This window comes from Trachymyrmex cornetzi, unplaced genomic scaffold, assembly GCF_001594075.2.
Source record: "Trachymyrmex cornetzi isolate Tcor2-1 unplaced genomic scaffold, Tcor1.1 scaffold743, whole genome shotgun sequence".
Classification (NCBI taxonomy): domain Eukaryota; kingdom Metazoa; phylum Arthropoda; class Insecta; order Hymenoptera; family Formicidae; genus Trachymyrmex; species Trachymyrmex cornetzi.
In genome coordinates this window covers 332,578-349,660 of record NW_017300074.1, presented here as the reverse complement: position 1 = coordinate 349,660, position 17,083 = coordinate 332,578, and the positions used below count along the sequence as shown (strand labels likewise).

Here is a 17,083-nt window from a genome sequence, read left to right as displayed (position 1 = left end):
AGAAGCCATTGTCTTGTGGCATGCGTGACGCGACGCTATAAGCGCTATTCACTTATACAGAAACATCCTCTTCGAATCATCGAATATTAGTCGACTCGAAGGAGTAGCCACTTAATGTAATCGTGGGACAGAATCCTCGAAATCATTATAAAATTTATATAAAATCTCTATGTATAATTCGATAATTACATATGCAACCATGAGAAATATATATATCATTGTATAATATTTAATAAAATCGTATATTTTACCAAGTTACTTCATAGTAGTGAAAAAAATTATTTGTAATCAGATGAAATCATGTAATCTGTGGAACAATATTTCAGCTAGTGGTTATCCCCTCGAGTCGACTGCTTACGAAGCCCGTCAACATTTCCGTACGCTTGTTTGCTTGCAAGAACATCCGGTATTTCATCATGTTCGCCTCGTACTATGATATAGATATATATATGTATATATATCAACCACAAGCCAATTTATCAGATGCGATTTTGTATCTAAACAATTGGTGCTTTTAATGTCAATACGGTAGCAGTAGTGAGTCATTTACACGTATAGTGTAAACAATACCCGCTATGTCATCACAATCAGTAGATGCAGTAAAATAGCAATAAAAAAGATGCGGAAGACCATAAAAATATCTCTTACCTTTTCTGAAATTAAATTGTGTACGAGGAATAGCCAATTGTGTACTAAGAAGTTGCGATTTAGCTTAAATATCTCAACAACACTTTATATTTCTGATATCTCAATCCGCAAAACACGAACAATAATATTGCATCAATGTTATAATTTCTTACTCAACAATTTAATGTAACTGTTATATAATATGCTATATTTATGTTATCGAGTGAGAAATCGTAATATTCATACGATATTACTGTTAGTGTGCTGGAATAAATCTATGATAAATATAAATTCATCAAAGTAAAATGATATGGGTGTTCAATGAAATCTGAGCGCAAGTGATAATTATATTTTTGTAAGTCATTTTTGATAAAGTTATCAGTAGCCATATTCATTTCAACATCATCTCTCCATATAAACCAGATATGAATTCAAGTCAATGGACTGGAAACAATCCGTGTATAATAAATATTTATCTGTAGCCAAGATAAATATATGAAAAATATTTTTTCAGAGTATTTGTAAAATATATACTTGAGTAAACATACAAAATATATAATATTCGCGCAACAGATAACATTATTAGGTGACTGACATAAAGATATATATATATAGCTTCCCACTTTTCTTTATTATTGACTGTAACTATTACGATGTACAAGCATATACGACAATGACGCGTCGAATAAAATCTATAAAAGTAATAATGAAGAATATGTGTGAAAAACGTATGTGTATGTGTGTGTACGCGGATATAATTTATATACAATAGAAAAAGAACATATATATATATATATATATATATATATATATATATATAAAATAAGCATACGCGATTTTTCTTTATTCACGATCTCATATTCGACGGTCGACGACCTGCAGTTCGCGTATGAAATCTAGCCATTTATAACGTGCAATTACTTAATAAAGCTGTTAAACGACACACAAAGTATGAGATAATTAGCAATGCAAGAACACTCAGTAGTAACGCGGAGCTCGGCAAATAAAATGGCATAGGCTCTTGGAACAGATGATTCAAGAACGTCTACATTTTTCATCTCACTGTATATATAACAAGATTCTGTGTTTCTCGTTTTATTTATTTTTGTCTGAGCGAGTATGAATTTTATCATGAAAGATAATTCCACGTTTTTCATTATTTTTAAAATTGTTTTTCCTTTACAAATCGCATGTCGCTATTTTTTCTAACTGACGTCATTCGTGATGAGCGACATGAATATTTATAATCGATTATGAAATCGTATAACTATCTTTTTTGTGAGTACACGAGTGCTTTTCATGTACTTTGCTTGGCTATTTCTCGTTAGTTGGTTGACAGAATCGTTTCCTTGCCCACCATACGGCGGCCAGAGCAGCTGCTAAAAAACCTATACCAGCGACGATTCCCATAGAAATTGCTCTGTTGCGACGATAAGCGGGTACTTCCAGACTGACTCGCTCGCTGGTTGCAACATCGTCCGTAATTGACATTGCTGCCACTTCAAAAGTATAAAAACTTTCTTCCTCCAAAGTTTTCACTGAAATATCAATCATAGGATATATTCAGTAGTATCACCGCTCATTAAGCGGCTAAATTTAATGTGATTGGTTGGATTTAGAAATAAGAATCAATCACATTTGACTGTTACCTAGCCGCTCTGTAAGCGATTGTAGTACTGAATGCACTCATAAATGTCAATTGTCATTATTAACTTAAGTGTAATTGATAATTCTTACGCAAGAATGAAGAGTCATTCACCTAGATAATAAGTGTCTGTCGTTTCTGCTCTGCCATATAAATGTTCAGATGGTCCTCTATACCATCTCACAGTGTAAAGTCTAACTAGATTCTTGCCTAGATCGGGTGATTCCCAAGTGACCAAGTAACCCTCAACCGTTGCTTGAACTCTCACGTTGCGCGGCGGTCCCATGATCTCAGTGTCTGCAACACAATTGTGTCACAGCCTTGAAACATTCGATTGAATTATCAAATCATACTCGAGATTCATGAGACCATTAAAAGAAATCTCATATACTTTGTATATACAGGGTGTCTCTATGAGATTATCTTTTGTATTAATTTTGAATATAGGTAGAGTGGATTAAACTGAACCGAAAAGTTCTTATTATTGCAATTTTCGCAATAGTTAACGACATATTAATTTTTGCAAGCGGGTACGCATTTATTCAATGATCTTTGAAAATTAATATTTCGTTAACAAGTGCGAAAATTGCAAAATAGTAATTTTTTTACTCAGTTTAATCCGCTCCACCTACTTACGAGAGGTGATCCCATAGATCTGGAACAGCCTATAGATACATAAACTTTATTGTTAAGTTTCTTTTACTTACCTTGCTGGCTGCGATATTCCGACGCTGAGTTCTCATCGATGGCATCTAGAAATAGAAATTTGTTTATTTCACGCATCGTGCTTAAACGTAATCGAGATGACAATTAATCTTACTCGGCTGAGTGAATATTCGAAGCGCCTTGCTAAACATTCCATCGCCGTGCTTATCCTGACTCAATACCATGAACTCATATTCTCGTCCTGAGTTGAGATTATTGACCGTTGCTTCTGTAATTTTTCTCGAAAGAATTTTCATGGTTCTCCATTCCGACGTATCCGTGGGTCTGTACCTACGTAAAAAAAGCAGGTTTCACATTACTTGTGAAAAGGGTGCTTTGTTGCTATTATCGAAGTGTCATAAATAATTAATTATATATAATAGTGTGTCATTGAAATTGATCAAGTTTAAATACAATGTTTAAACACAAATGAGAGAGAAAAATGCCATTTTTCGTTAAAGTACGTTTTGGTGCTTAATACTATTCATATATAAATACCAGGGTTAGGTAGTAACTAGTTAAAACGTTAAAAGTTAAAAAAAAAGTTAAAAAGTTAATAACTTCTAACTTAACTTAGTTAATTTTAAACGCATTGATTTTTAATTTAGTTGCTCTTAAACTTTAATTTATTAACTTTTTTTAAATTAAAAATTTTTCTGTCTCTCTTAATGCTAATATATTTTTTCTTTTAAAATCAAACATTAGAGAATTAATTTAGAAAAAGTTCAATGATTTTATGATGAGAGATCTATAATAAGAGCTACACCATACGACAGTTTTTATTGACTCGCTAGGTTTTGTCAATTCTCGCTTATATTTAAATCACACTAATTTTAGGTATCATAAACGTTATATTTCAGCAACATAAACATGAAATGAGCCTTAGATGAAGAATTGTTGTAGAACATATACATATCCACCCATTTTCTAAATTTTTATATTTTTTGTAACAAATATCTAGTCGATGTAGTCGTAAATATGCATGAGCAGTCGTTTCAGAAGTTAAAGAAAGTTAGATACAGGTTAAAGAAAGAGAAATAACGCAACATATACTCTTCTCTCTTGCAAGATTTTTTTCTAAAACGCCTTATATGGTGTAACTCTTATTATATATAAGTAACTTACATGTGACTATAAAATTAAATTACCTAATAATCTATATTTGTAAGTGTTATTTAAAGTAATCTCATATATTTTAAGAAAAATTAGGAAATTCTGATCTCAAAAAGAATTTTTTTCAAAATTCACTTTTTTTTAAACTTAAGTTAATTCAATCTTAACTTAATTTTTATTAAGTTAATTCTTTATTTCTTCAACTTTTAACTTAATTTTATTAATTTTATAAGCCATTAACTTTAACTTAATTTAGTTTAAAAAAAACATTAACTTATCCAAGCCTGATAAATACAAATACAATTATTAATATTATGTGCCTTCCAACAAGTGACACAGGGCGACACAGTGATCATGTCATCTTTGTTTAACATTGGTAAACAATAAGGATGTAATGATCCATTGTGTCACACCGTGTCATTTATGTCGCTTATTGGAAGGCACACTTTATAGATTGTGGTCGATTCGGTTTATCGAACTTGAAACGTAATCACGTGAACTGAAATACACAATAATCTCACACCATTAAATTAATTGTTTTTCGATTTAATAATAATCCTGATTAGTATTAAAAAAATTTGTTAATAACTAACATGCCTTAATGGTCGAATTGGGGGACGTCTGCATGGAATTCGGGAGATCAGTAGGTCTATTCTGTAATTTTTTAATGACAATTTTACTAGCTAAGGATGTCATTGCGCAACATGATAAAAAAGCTGCGCAACGACAGTATGATACCGAACCGTCGTTACAAGTTACAGAATAGGCCTACTGCCCATGTATTCTATAACTCATTATGATAGTAACAATATTGTTACATTTCGTTGCGCAGTTTTTGTACCATATACAAAATCTGCGCAACAACAATATAATGATATCGTTACTTTCATAATGAGTTACAAAATACAAGGGCTGGATTCGAATCCCGACTGAGGTAACATTTTTTGCAATAAGTTTTTTACAGGTTTTTAGGATGCTAGTGAACATTATTGGACAAATATAAATTAACACTTATTAGTTCTACAGACTGTACATTGACTCGGCGTATAGTCTGTAGAACTGACAATTGCGTTGTATGTTTACATATGAATATTACAAAATCTGTTTTAATCGGAAATAACATTCCTTCCTCTTATTTGTGTTTAACTATACTTGTAAGATACATTACCATACTGAATATTCCATTTTGGGTCTAACGTAACCAGGTATCCATGTCAAAGTGACGGCATTCTTGCTACTATTAGCGCTCAAGTTATATGGCGCTCTAGGTGGTACATTTAGCACCATTAGTTCAGTATCCGCGACAACCGTCGCTGCCTCGTTGCTAGCTGCACATTGATATAATCCTCGATCATGTTCCTGAATCCTTTCTATTGTCAGATTACCGCCTATTACGACGGTTCTTTCAAGCGATAAAGGCGTTCCATCCTTTTGTCGAAAAAAGTTCATTTAATTACTAATTAATTAAATTTATTATATATGATTAATTGATTGATACATAGAACATCAGGAGACACGGTACTTTATACCACATGATAGTTGGTCGATGTGAGTCGTCTCCATCTCTGGCATCGCAAGGAATTTCTAAGGTCTCGCCCAGCTTTCGCATGTATAAATGTTGCGGTGTTACCGTAAACATTGGTGGCCTTTGAACTATCTATAATAACAGAATTGAATATTTCGAGCTATCAAGGTTTGATTTTGAAAACATTGATCAATTCGTAATAATTGTACTGCTAATCGATTTTTGTATTCTTTAATTGTAAATCACATAGACAAATAGCGTGTTTTATCAAAAGGAAGTCTATTTTGTCTATTTTGTTCTAAAAATTGTGTAATTTACAATTGAACAATGAAAGAGCAATTAATACGTGTCGTGGACTGGTTAACGCGTTAACGTGAATCGATCTCTCTTTTCTTTTTTTATATCGCTTCCTACATCATGGAACGATGATGGATGTTTACCACAGTAATTAAGGGACTGGGCCCTTCGGTGCCTAGTTCATTGTAGGGGGTGCAACTGTAACTTCCCGAGTGCGTCTCATCTACTTTACTAAAATAGAGAGATCCGTTCCTCCTATAGAAGACCCCTTGCACGTTGTAAGGATCAAAGAGAAATCCATCTTTCTCCCAACGGAGATTTGTTAGGGGTGGATTCGCTCTGAAGTGGCAGTCCAAGAGGGCTGGTTTTCCGTAGGGAAGGTAGACTTCTCGCGGTGCATAGATCACCTTCGCCTTATCTAAATGATAAGATTGATTATTAATTGATTAGAAATGAAAATTTAACGATATTGTATGGCGTCGCTATGCTTACATTGTACATTGAGAAAGGCCGATGCGCTTTGTTGATCTCCAGTTTCTCCAGTCACCATGCAGGTATATTCCCCAAGGTCGCCCATGGCAGCTGATTTTATAGTCAATGTTCCATTAGTGTCAATAGAAGCTCTTCTTCTGAGATCCTGTTGTGATAATAAATTTTGTAAAAATTTTATAAGACATTTTTTAAATTTATTTCATATTATATTTTTGAAATTCAACAAATTTCGATAATATATTATGAAATCAATAACTCAGTAACCTGTATTTCCAGAATCGATATTCCTTCACGAAACCAATTTACGATTGTACCCTCTCCCTTTGCAACACACTCGAACATGATTGTGTCACCTTCCATGGCAGTTTTATTGACAGGTGGTATTGCAAGTAGAGTCTCACCTGCAACAGTTGTCGGAAACGGCGACACACCTAGGTTAAACGATTTAACGAGTCTGTCCAGATTCAGGTTAGTAAGCGGCAGCGGGTTATATATAGTATATTTTTTAAAAATTAATTTTTGTATTAGCGATATTACGGCGTGAGGCAACCAATTAGTCATTTGCATTTCTTGATTCTTTACATTTTGGCGTCAAGGCAAATTAATTAGCATCTGTATGTTATACTGTTACCGCATAAGCTCAATATATACACATGACATTTCGGTATTCAATGTAAATTAAATGTATAAATTTGTCTCGAAACGATATTTTTGTAGAAATTGCATAATGTTTGGTTTATGTTATAAGGTTATATCATAAACTTTATGATATAACCTTGAATTACTTGAGAAGTAGCGGGAATCTCTAAACGTCTTATCTATGATTGTCGTTATCGTTAGCTAGCGACAGTCAATGGCAGGACAATCCTGGAAGAAAGAGTGGTACTCATTGGCTATCGTTAGTTAACAATAGCGACAATTGTCGATAAAACGTTTAGAGAATCCCGCAACAAGAATAGCTGGTTTCCATGATAATTGAGATAAATAAGTTGTTATTTGAATGTTTTATTAGCAATCTTCTTTTATATCAAGTAATAGAGTTCGAAAAAGTAAAACAGAATTCCATCAGAGTTAATGAATACAATTCCTTTAATTGATACAATCAACAGATTTAAGTTTAGATGATACATGATATGTACAATTTTTATTTAATTCCAATTTAAACTTTTTATCAAAATTTTCATAAATAATTTAGCTAAAATAACACATTTTTCATAAATAATGTAACCTATATTATTTTTTATTAATTATAATAATTATAATTAAAATAATTCAAAGAATTATTTTATTTGAATATTGTCACGTGCAATAAACACTACGAAGTCAAGTGAGAAAGAAGAAACAAGTAAACCTTTCGAAATAGACTCCCTGCCTTTAGAGTCGTAAACGTCGGAGATGCTTAAATGAACGATTAAATTTGAAGACTCACATCCTACTTGCCAAAAAATTAGAGCGCGAATTTCACAGCTGTGAGCTTGATTAACTTGTACATCGGGCTGACCTAGTTTAATATTCAATTTTAGTTAGTCGCTGTCAAAGTCTGTTAAAACATTCCGTTTTATTGCATTCTTGATAGAGCATGGAAAAAAAATTAATTAAGTGGTACAGCAAATCTATAACTGACTGCGCGAATTCAATATCTGTAACTAAGAAGATTTGGTTTAACAAATCGCGCTAATGTTATTCAGCTATTAATTTTGTTACTTTAATATAAAAAATTGACATAACATAGAAAATTGATTGTCTGTATATTACGACTATAGATTTGCTGAATCAATAAAGTTTTCAGCTGTTTTTTTTTCCGTGAAATGTTACTTTAATAATATCAAATAATTATTCATACCTATTATACATGCTAATAGTTGCATCTTATATTCCAGAGGAAATTATACCAATTAGTTGAAATTATGCTAATTATGACAATTAATCGACAACGCGATAAATTTCCATTTCATTTCTTGTTGTTTTGTTTTTTCTACAATTTTTAACTACATGCAAATATGAAGAATTGTAAGAGATCAGCTTACCATCAATGGCGAGGTGAAACCACGTGCCATTGTTTCTTGAGTTCGGCGTTCGGTTTGGGAAGATTACCCTGCACTCGTACCAGCCTTGGTCGCTTTCGCGAATATTCGTAAGGTTTATGCTACCCTGGCCATATCCGCGATGACCGGCATCGTCCAACAAATGTATGCGGCCCTTGTATCTGTTGTCCACTGTGACATGTCCATCATACCAAGAGAACACTGTACCGGTCTGAAAAAGTTAGAATCAATGAATTATATTTAATCCTCGAACATCACACTTATTTTCGGTACCTTTGGACGACACACATAGGTGATTCGTGTCCGACTCGACTTTAAGGCTGTTAAAGTGCTCGAAAAATTCTGTAAAAATTTACACATATTCTTCAAGGCCTCTACTAAATTATTTTGTTATGCAAATATTGGAAAAAATGTTTAGAAAAATTATGAAAATTACTTTCTGCACCAGAAAAAGAAAATAATTCAATTTTGATATAAAAATTGTAACTTTGATTTTTAAAGAAAAAAGCAGTTTTTGATTTTATTAAAGTACAAAAATGATTATTTTTAATGCATGGACACGAAAGACCCATGTGTGACGTTCGAGGGTTAAATCTGTTTTCGATACTGATAATGCTTTCAACCATAACGAGTTTGAACCTATCTGGGTTGGATTAATGATTGCATGCTGTGGTAGAGCATGCGTGTGACGTCATTAATTTAATCCCAGATTGGTTCAAATCTATTAGGATCGAAAACGTTATAAAATTCATATTTTCGTAAATTGCACTCATAAATGACGTCATTAGGAAACAACATTACTTCGTTCTTAAAGAATATCCGACTGTCTGAGCGACTGATTTTTACATACGACGGACGTAGGCGAACCTACGTCTTGAGAAAATTACATCGCGTAACTTGATAGTGGCTGCAGGCGATGTTAATTGGGTCATCCTTTCGCGGAATGAAAGACTCACGCGATTCAACGAAGAGCTTTAATATTAAATTCGGGTTTTATTTACGCAAGGTTGCGCACTAATGACAAGCACAGAGAAATGACCGAGGACACGTTGTATCGCTCGCGACATCTTAATTAGTCCGTCGGTCAGTAACACCCACATTCATTAACGACGGGACGAAAATCTTCGAAAGGAGGATACGTCTCGTCTACGGGGGCGGGAATGGCGTTAATCGCTTCTAATCATCTGACAATGCATTAACAGTGACCTACTGGTAGGTCCCCTCATGTCGCAGACTGAACGTGACTAAATATAATGCAGCCTTGCGTCCCGTACTCCAATTACCACGACTAACAGACGAAGAGGGAAGGAGCACCTGTTTTGCATACGCATCAGGGTCCAATCAGAATTGAGTTCCACTTGATTCTGCGATAGCCACGTGCAATTTGTTTCCGTCATACAGCCACGTCGAATGGCGACATCCGCGAGCACATCTCGCATTCGGGCGAATTTATCTCTTTATCACTTTATTTGTATTATCAGTGTCGATATCTCTTCTCTTGAAGGATTTCTTCGATATTTTATGAATTGTTAAACGTCTATCGCTACTCTCTAACTGGCCAAAGCTATTCTTTTAACTCTAATATGCGAAGTTATCTTACGATCTCTTTATCGCGATGCTTGATATCATCTCTCGCGTATTATATGTCTCTTTGAAATCGAGAAGATGTAGAAATCCATATCCAGATAGATTATCATGTAGATGGAATATCGGATATATTTTTGAAGAAATCGAATAATCCACCCTACCTTGAATGTTTTTCTTCTGAGTGTCTACCGGAAGACGACGAGTACGTGCAAGCACGTCCGTATGCGAATTAGCCGACTAACAATTTGCTTTAACGCTCTTTAATCGTCAATCAGTCAATCGTACGTCGTCGTGTTACCATTATTACATGCGGTATCTCATTATATACGTACATTATTAAAGTGGAACGCGTTGCCTCGATTTCTGTACGAAATAAGTTTCCTTTTTTCAGAAAAACTTATTTTTCTGAACTTAAGTTTTCCTTTTTAAGAAGAGTCGTTACATTTTTTATACAAAATCTTTTTTAAAAAATTGAATTTTTTTTCATTTTTTTACATTCTCGGATAAAATCTGTTTTCCTAAAGTTCGTGCGTCAGAAATCATATTGGATATTGGCGTGTCTGTACACTTTTACTATTACTTAATAAATATTTGCATAATAAATACGTGCCACATTTGGTCCAAGGTAAAATCCAAGGCACGCGTTGAATATAATTTCGATCATTCAACGTATATTATTCTCCATTATTACAGTTTTCAACAGCACTTATATTACGAATTTATATAGTTTCTATTGGATTGTACTGTAGCAATTTGTAAACTTGATAATTATTGACGTTACGTTGGTAACATAAAAGAAAAGTAACAAGAATTTTACGACGATTAAAATATTTCTGCTGAATTCGCATATTATCTATTATATAAGTGAAAGGTCACGAGTTCCTGGTTATACTTACATCGCGATTCCATTGAAGAATATATGGAATTGGCGTCTCGTGCGGGAAGTCAAGATCGCAATTAAACACCGCGTACTCTCCTACTCCGGCAGTATAATAATTCGGTTCTTTGTCCTCCTCCAGCATCAAGCTGTAGCAGCAGGCTGAAAAAACAAGCGATAATGAAATTACATATCGAAAAATCGAGACTAATTTTTATCGATCTACGCATTCAGCGGCGTAACATTGTAGATAAATGCCTGTGAGAAGACGTCGCGTGTAAAGTGATATTACACATTGGGACTAATTTCCGGAGAGATTGCGTAATTTTCCGCCGGATTATGCGTGACGATCGAGCGCGTTAACAAAATGATACGTTGTTGTTATCTATTCCCCCCCAGTGTACAAACAAAGTTGACGGCGACCGATTGTAACTATTCGAGTAAACAAAGTTTTTTCAGTAGTTAATCTCTCGGCCGCGGTTTCAAATTAACCTGCCTTTGCCTCGTATTAAATGCCAATCAATGAATTGTGCTGACTGTCGTTACAGTTTGAAATTCTCAGTTCACGTCTGGTACAGCAATGTCCGTACACAAAATAAAAATTGTCTTTTCTTGTATTTTTGCTCATTATACGTTTTAAGTAAAAGAAATGATCTCTTCAAAATATATAGAGCGATAAATTTATGGATCTCCGAAATTGTTTACCTTCATAGCAGAGTAAGACCGCCAACAGCTTGTAGAACTTCGCGGCGCGACTCATTGCGACTTCTTGTATTCCGATCTTGTCTCACGTTTTTCACTTTATTTATTTATATTGCGTCAATGGACGTGAGGACGCGCTGGCGGAAACGCGTTAGCGATGGGTCACACACACTCCGCGACAACGATACCGGCACAGCTATCATCACTTGCATTCATCAGCCGCCACCTTCGATTTCAATCGGCACGCGTCACTCTCACGCCATAAATATACGTTTCAATCATCCTTTCCTCCGTTTCCTGAATCGGCACCAAGACTGCTTGAATCTTCCCACCGAATTTTGTACGCGCTTTTCCTGAAATGCCTATTTGAATTCTTTATTTCGGCATTCAGTTTTCTTCGGTGAACGTTGGTTCTACTGTTTAAACATCGGCTCGATTATCGTGTCCTAGTTTACGGCTTCATCCAGGATACCGTCGAGTTCATTGACATTGGAGAACGCGTTCGCAAATATCCTGCACCGTGTCTAACGACGTTTCAGTTTGACACGAGACGAGGCTGGCTCACCGTAGACAACACTTGCTCCAGAGGCAACACTAGATACAGTAATCGCGCTGTACCCGTTCAATCCGAGCGGATACGAAGAGCCAGGAGTAACGAGCACCGGGAGGGGGCTGCGAGGGTGGATGGACCGATGACGATGACGATGCGGGAGGGAGATGAGAGATCATCGCGATTCTACGTTTACGGTGCGTATGCTCTGGTTTGCGTCGCATGCAGGCGAACTTCGACACACCCATGACGATACGAATGAACGGCATTGCACAAAACATGACCTATATATCATACGTGATTAATTTAGTCCTATAAAAGAAGAAAAAAACATTTGAAATAGTGAATCACAGAGCACAATTGCCGTGCCCCTGGTACTTCCTCAAACGAGCGTGTTGTCCGATGTGGAATCAGTATTTACGTTCTAATTTTAGTTTTTATTGTAGTTTGTGTTCTAAAGAACCGAAAAGAAAACGTATAATAGTATGTACAATGTTTTATAGGAATCCCAGTGTTTTATTTATGATAAAAAGTAGTAGGAACAGCAAGCAATTTTTACTCGTAATAAATAAGTGTCTTTATGTCACGTTCAAATACGAGAATAAATGAACCATTTAGCACACAATGCAGTTGTCAAAGATAAACGTGAGGGATATGATCAAGTGACATTTAGATTTGTTCGCCAGAATATATTTTTGATGCATAATCCTTAGTGTTGTTGTTAAAGCATGTGAAAAGGGTTCATTCTTACAACGGGAACGGAAGAATTAAACTGCATTCAATTTATCTTCGGTCGCCGACTCATGCTCTTTCATCGCTGTTCTTTCTTGGTCAAAGCTGATTCGAGAGGATTGAGCCCGGTGTGGGGCAGCAAGTAGAGATTAAAAGTTCACTACACCCGGTTGAATATACGAATCCTTGATCTCTTTATACGACAGTGTTTGCGATGGTTGCGATTTACACAGGTCACATTTTAGATTGAAAAATAGTGTTATAATTATTTATTTATGAGATAATAAGTATAGATATTCTTACCTTGAAACATATTATTGACTTTATTTTAATAAATAAATAATATATGAAGAATATATATATAATCAATAGAGGAAAAATAATGCCAATGAGAGCCGACACAGTTGTACTTGTTTAATCTATCTAAATCTGAATCAGTGGATGATCACTGATATCAGTGTCAAGTATACCACTTCGTAATCAGTGGTACCACTGGTAATCAGTGAATTAAATGTGAGATTCCTAACCTAGCTAAATCTTTATTATGTGATCTAACTAATCTTGTTTTGTGCTTAAATTAAATTGGATTGAAATTAACATGCAAGTATCAGTATTTTAGTTATATAATGCTCAAACATTCCTCCTTTTTTAGTTGAACTTCACTGATTATCAGTGCCAAGTATGCCACTGGGTAATTAGTGACTATTCACTAATTCAGATTTAGAGAGATAAATATAATATATATGTCAATCATCAATTACAGACATTTCGACTATAGGATTAGATTCTCTTCAGTGTATAAGTAATAAACATCGGAGTCAATACGTTGTAAAAAAAGATAGGCGGATATAATCATTGAATTATCGTTAGGCTGCTGTCCAAAATTAAAAATTTCATTGTTGTCTGTCTTAAATTACGGAATTCTGATTTGAGTATCCAGCTAAATACGACAAACGAGAATAAAGTTTTTAATTTTGGACGACAACCTAACGATCATTTGATAATTGTATCCGCCTATCTTTTTTTACAACGTATTAATTTGATTCCGATATTGGTTACTTATACGCTGAGGACCTAATCGTATGGTCGGAACGTCTATAATTAGTGATTGACATATATATTATATTTAGATTACACAAGTACAACTGTGTTGGCTCTCATTGATATTATCTTTCCTTTATCGATTTAATCTTTGGAGTCTTTCAATTTTAATTATTATATATATAATATTCAGATCATGATAAAAAATGCTTAAATATTAGAGAAAGTACGTAAGCTCTCACGATGTCAGGAAAGTCCCTTGAACTCTTTTATTTATACGCCTACGTCGCGTAATTGTCATTTACGAGGCTCTTTTAGCTAAGACGTTAATTTCCGGTTACGACTTGTTTACCATAGTAAATTCTGCATTCGTGAAATTAAGACTTTTTCTGTCGACGTACATTTAATAAAAAGATGTATTAGTAAAAAACTTGTTAAGAATAATAAAAAGGAAGTAAACTACTTTTACTTGTAATTTTCTTTATAGGTAAAATTTTTCATTTATAAAAATTTATTTTTAAAAATAATACAGAAATATATTAAAAATTCTGAAATAGAGAGTACACATATTTGTTTCATCTGTGAATGTATTGAACTGTGATATTTGTATTTTTTGCATTAAAAATGTCTCCTGATGACGTGACTTATGTAAATTTTTCAAAAATATTCTTTACTGCGAAAGTTCTTTGCGATCAAAATGAGTTGTAAAATGTCACGATAGCGAAATGCTTTTCACGCAGAGTAGCGAGATCATCGATTCGTATGCCGAAACTGCTCGACGAGACTGCATCGGAGCAGCCGTGCGTGGGTGACCTCAGATTACGTCACGTCCGTCCCTTGCCGCATTATCAGACTGCCCACAGCCTTGTCACGCTGTTGAGATAATGGATCCATTCGCATGGATCACGATCCAGGATTGGACGTGCCCGGGACACTGGAAATAAATGCGCGCGTAATGATACCGACCGTATTATTTCATCGTCGACGCAAAAGAGGGAACGGCTCGTTACTGATTTACCTGTCTGTAATCCGAATTGATTGCGTCTGCCATTGCAGAATACCTGTTTCACAGAGACGATAGGGATGATCTATTTGCAGTTCACTAACCTTCGCGCTGCATGATTCCAGTCGGTCGCAGGTACAGATTTAGAATTGTAAAAAGACAGTTTATGTCAGAAAGATTGATTGATAACTTAAAAAAAATTTTTTTATGGTTAAACAATTATTCCTTACTCGCAGCGATACCTACTCGGCGTAATAATGACTTGAGGTGAAAATGATTTTCTAGAATTTTCATAGAAAAATATTACCCCTTAAGGATCTGTGCGATAGATCTACGTTAGATTTACGATGTAAGACGATTTACGAGGAACAAGAACATATTTTATCATTCTGTGGAAGTAATCGAATTGCTGGTGGAAATTTTTCGAGTGCTTTATCACAAAGGCGCATGATTCCTCACCGGGGAAACGAACTCGTAGCGAACAGTTATAAGAAGAAGGATCCATCTCTGCAATGGAAACCGGTTCCTCCGTGGCGAACATAAGAAATAATTTATAAAGCTCTATCAAGAGATTTAAATTGACATTCAGTATATAAAAATGAATCCAAAAGCGAGGAAAGTCTTTTTGGTGAAGAACATCCTCTCGTAAGTGTCATTCTAATTTTTGACAATAAAATCACGTTGGGCGTACGCCGAGAGGAACAATGAAAATGGTAATTTGCGATAATCTGTGTCAGACATCTACGTACACGTGTCATGAAATACATATTTAGCATTCAATTATTCAGTTTCTCAAGAAAATGATAGCGGCGCCGTGATTTTCTTATTTTACATATCAGATGCTATAAATAGAAGTCTTATTTACATCTTTAACTGCCTCACTCCTACTTTATAATTATTTTTATATCATTGAAAGAGGAAGAAAGATTTAAGGATAGAATCAATTTTTAAGGAATGCTGCAGCTTTTAATGCTTATACACAAATGTGATTATCCGATGACCCGATTTTCTTATTCTGACAATGATCTTATTACCTTGACTAGCAATTACACTCTATATTATTACTAGAGTGCAGAAATTCTCTAACTAGGGAAGAATAATACGGTGCGTTGCGAGTAATATCTAACAATTTAAATATTAAACGATAATATCGAGATAACGAGATAATATCAAGTAAAACGGTATTCGATGTATTAACAGTTCATTTACATACTTGTAACATTATATTACAATAATTGTTATTAACTTACTTATATATCAATATATTATAATAATTATTATTAATACTTATTCATTTATCAATATATCATCTTTTTTATACGTACCTCTGATCCAGTAGTATTTCATATTCTATGAAGGACGTGACTGCGCCGCATTGAAATTCGTTGCACATGTGTTTAATGATAAATCAATAAAATGCAAATGCCTTGGGAATGTTGCCCATTTCGTTTCAAATGTCGATTTATTTTTCATTTTATTTAATAATAAATTGTTCTACAATTTGTCCTAAGTTAGTACGTCTTGGAATTCTCGTGGGGGGGTTCGCGAGAAAGCATAGATCAATCAATCAAACTGGGTATGGAGGTGAACAACGAGCATTCGCGAAAGTGACAACGAAACGGTTCAACGCACCGTGTACAAATCCAACGGCGGATACAGTCGAGAATAAGCGGAAGTGAAGATACAGACGATACAGAAGAACGTTACATGCGTGTGTAAAAGCGATTCGATGTCGGGCGTGAGAAGACTAACGATTACGAGTGTGACCGTACATTCTGATGACTCAACAAGAAACAAATTAACAGTAGAATGAAAGAACAAAGAAACAAGAAAAGAAAAAATCTCTGCTCTATCTCTTTTCCTCGAATTCAATTTGGAGCAACAAATATTATTGTTGCAATAGCAATTGTGCCGGTGTACGATGATGCGAGAGCACTCGAAGATGAGAGCTGTGCTTGGAACCGCGACGATCTTTACCAAGTTTTATGAGAGCGCATAGATCTGCCATTCGATTACAAAAGAGAATTCAATAATGCTTATTGTTGCAGGAAAATATTGCACGTTATACAAGATCTCAAACAAGTCGTAGCGCGTATGGATGGTCGCAGATCCAAGCAGAACGTAGTACCCGAGAGCCATTGA

At 34.7% G+C, this 17,083-nt stretch overlaps 1 protein-coding gene across 2 annotated transcripts; it reads right to left on the bottom strand.

Annotated features, from left to right (window-relative positions):
* Positions 1-1,452: 1,452 nt before the first annotated feature.
* bdl (borderless) lies at positions 1,453-12,469 on the bottom strand. 2 transcript variants are annotated; one of them, XM_018518159.1, is made up of 12 exons: positions 11,619-12,469; positions 10,933-11,075; positions 8,432-8,660; positions 6,669-6,835; positions 6,405-6,549; positions 6,056-6,330; positions 5,613-5,747; positions 5,259-5,518; positions 3,093-3,268; positions 2,980-3,024; positions 2,387-2,569; positions 1,453-2,165 (listed from the first exon to the last, which is right to left on the bottom strand). In XM_018518159.1, exons 1-12 carry the CDS (start codon positions 11,671-11,673, stop codon positions 1,942-1,944), a joined length of 2,037 nt encoding a protein of 678 aa, XP_018373661.1. In that variant the 5' UTR covers positions 11,674-12,469; the 3' UTR covers positions 1,453-1,941. The 2 variants fall into 2 exon arrangements, with proteins under 2 accessions (XP_018373661.1, XP_018373662.1); XM_018518160.1 differs by having other exon boundaries at positions 6,669-6,805.
* Positions 12,470-17,083: the final 4,614 nt, after the last annotated feature.

Coding starts and splice junctions, on each gene's coding strand:
- bdl (XM_018518159.1), bottom strand. CDS start 11,673: ATGAGTCGCGCCGCGAAGTTCTACAAGCTGTTGGCGGTCTTACTCTGC. Junction 3,025..3,092: donor TCGAATATTCACTCAGCCGA/GTAAGATTAATT, acceptor TTCTATTTCTAG/ATGCCATCGATGAGAACTCA. Junction 2,166..2,386: donor GACAGACACTTATTATCTAG/GTGAATGACTCT, acceptor TTGATATTTCAG/TGAAAACTTTGGAGGAAGAA.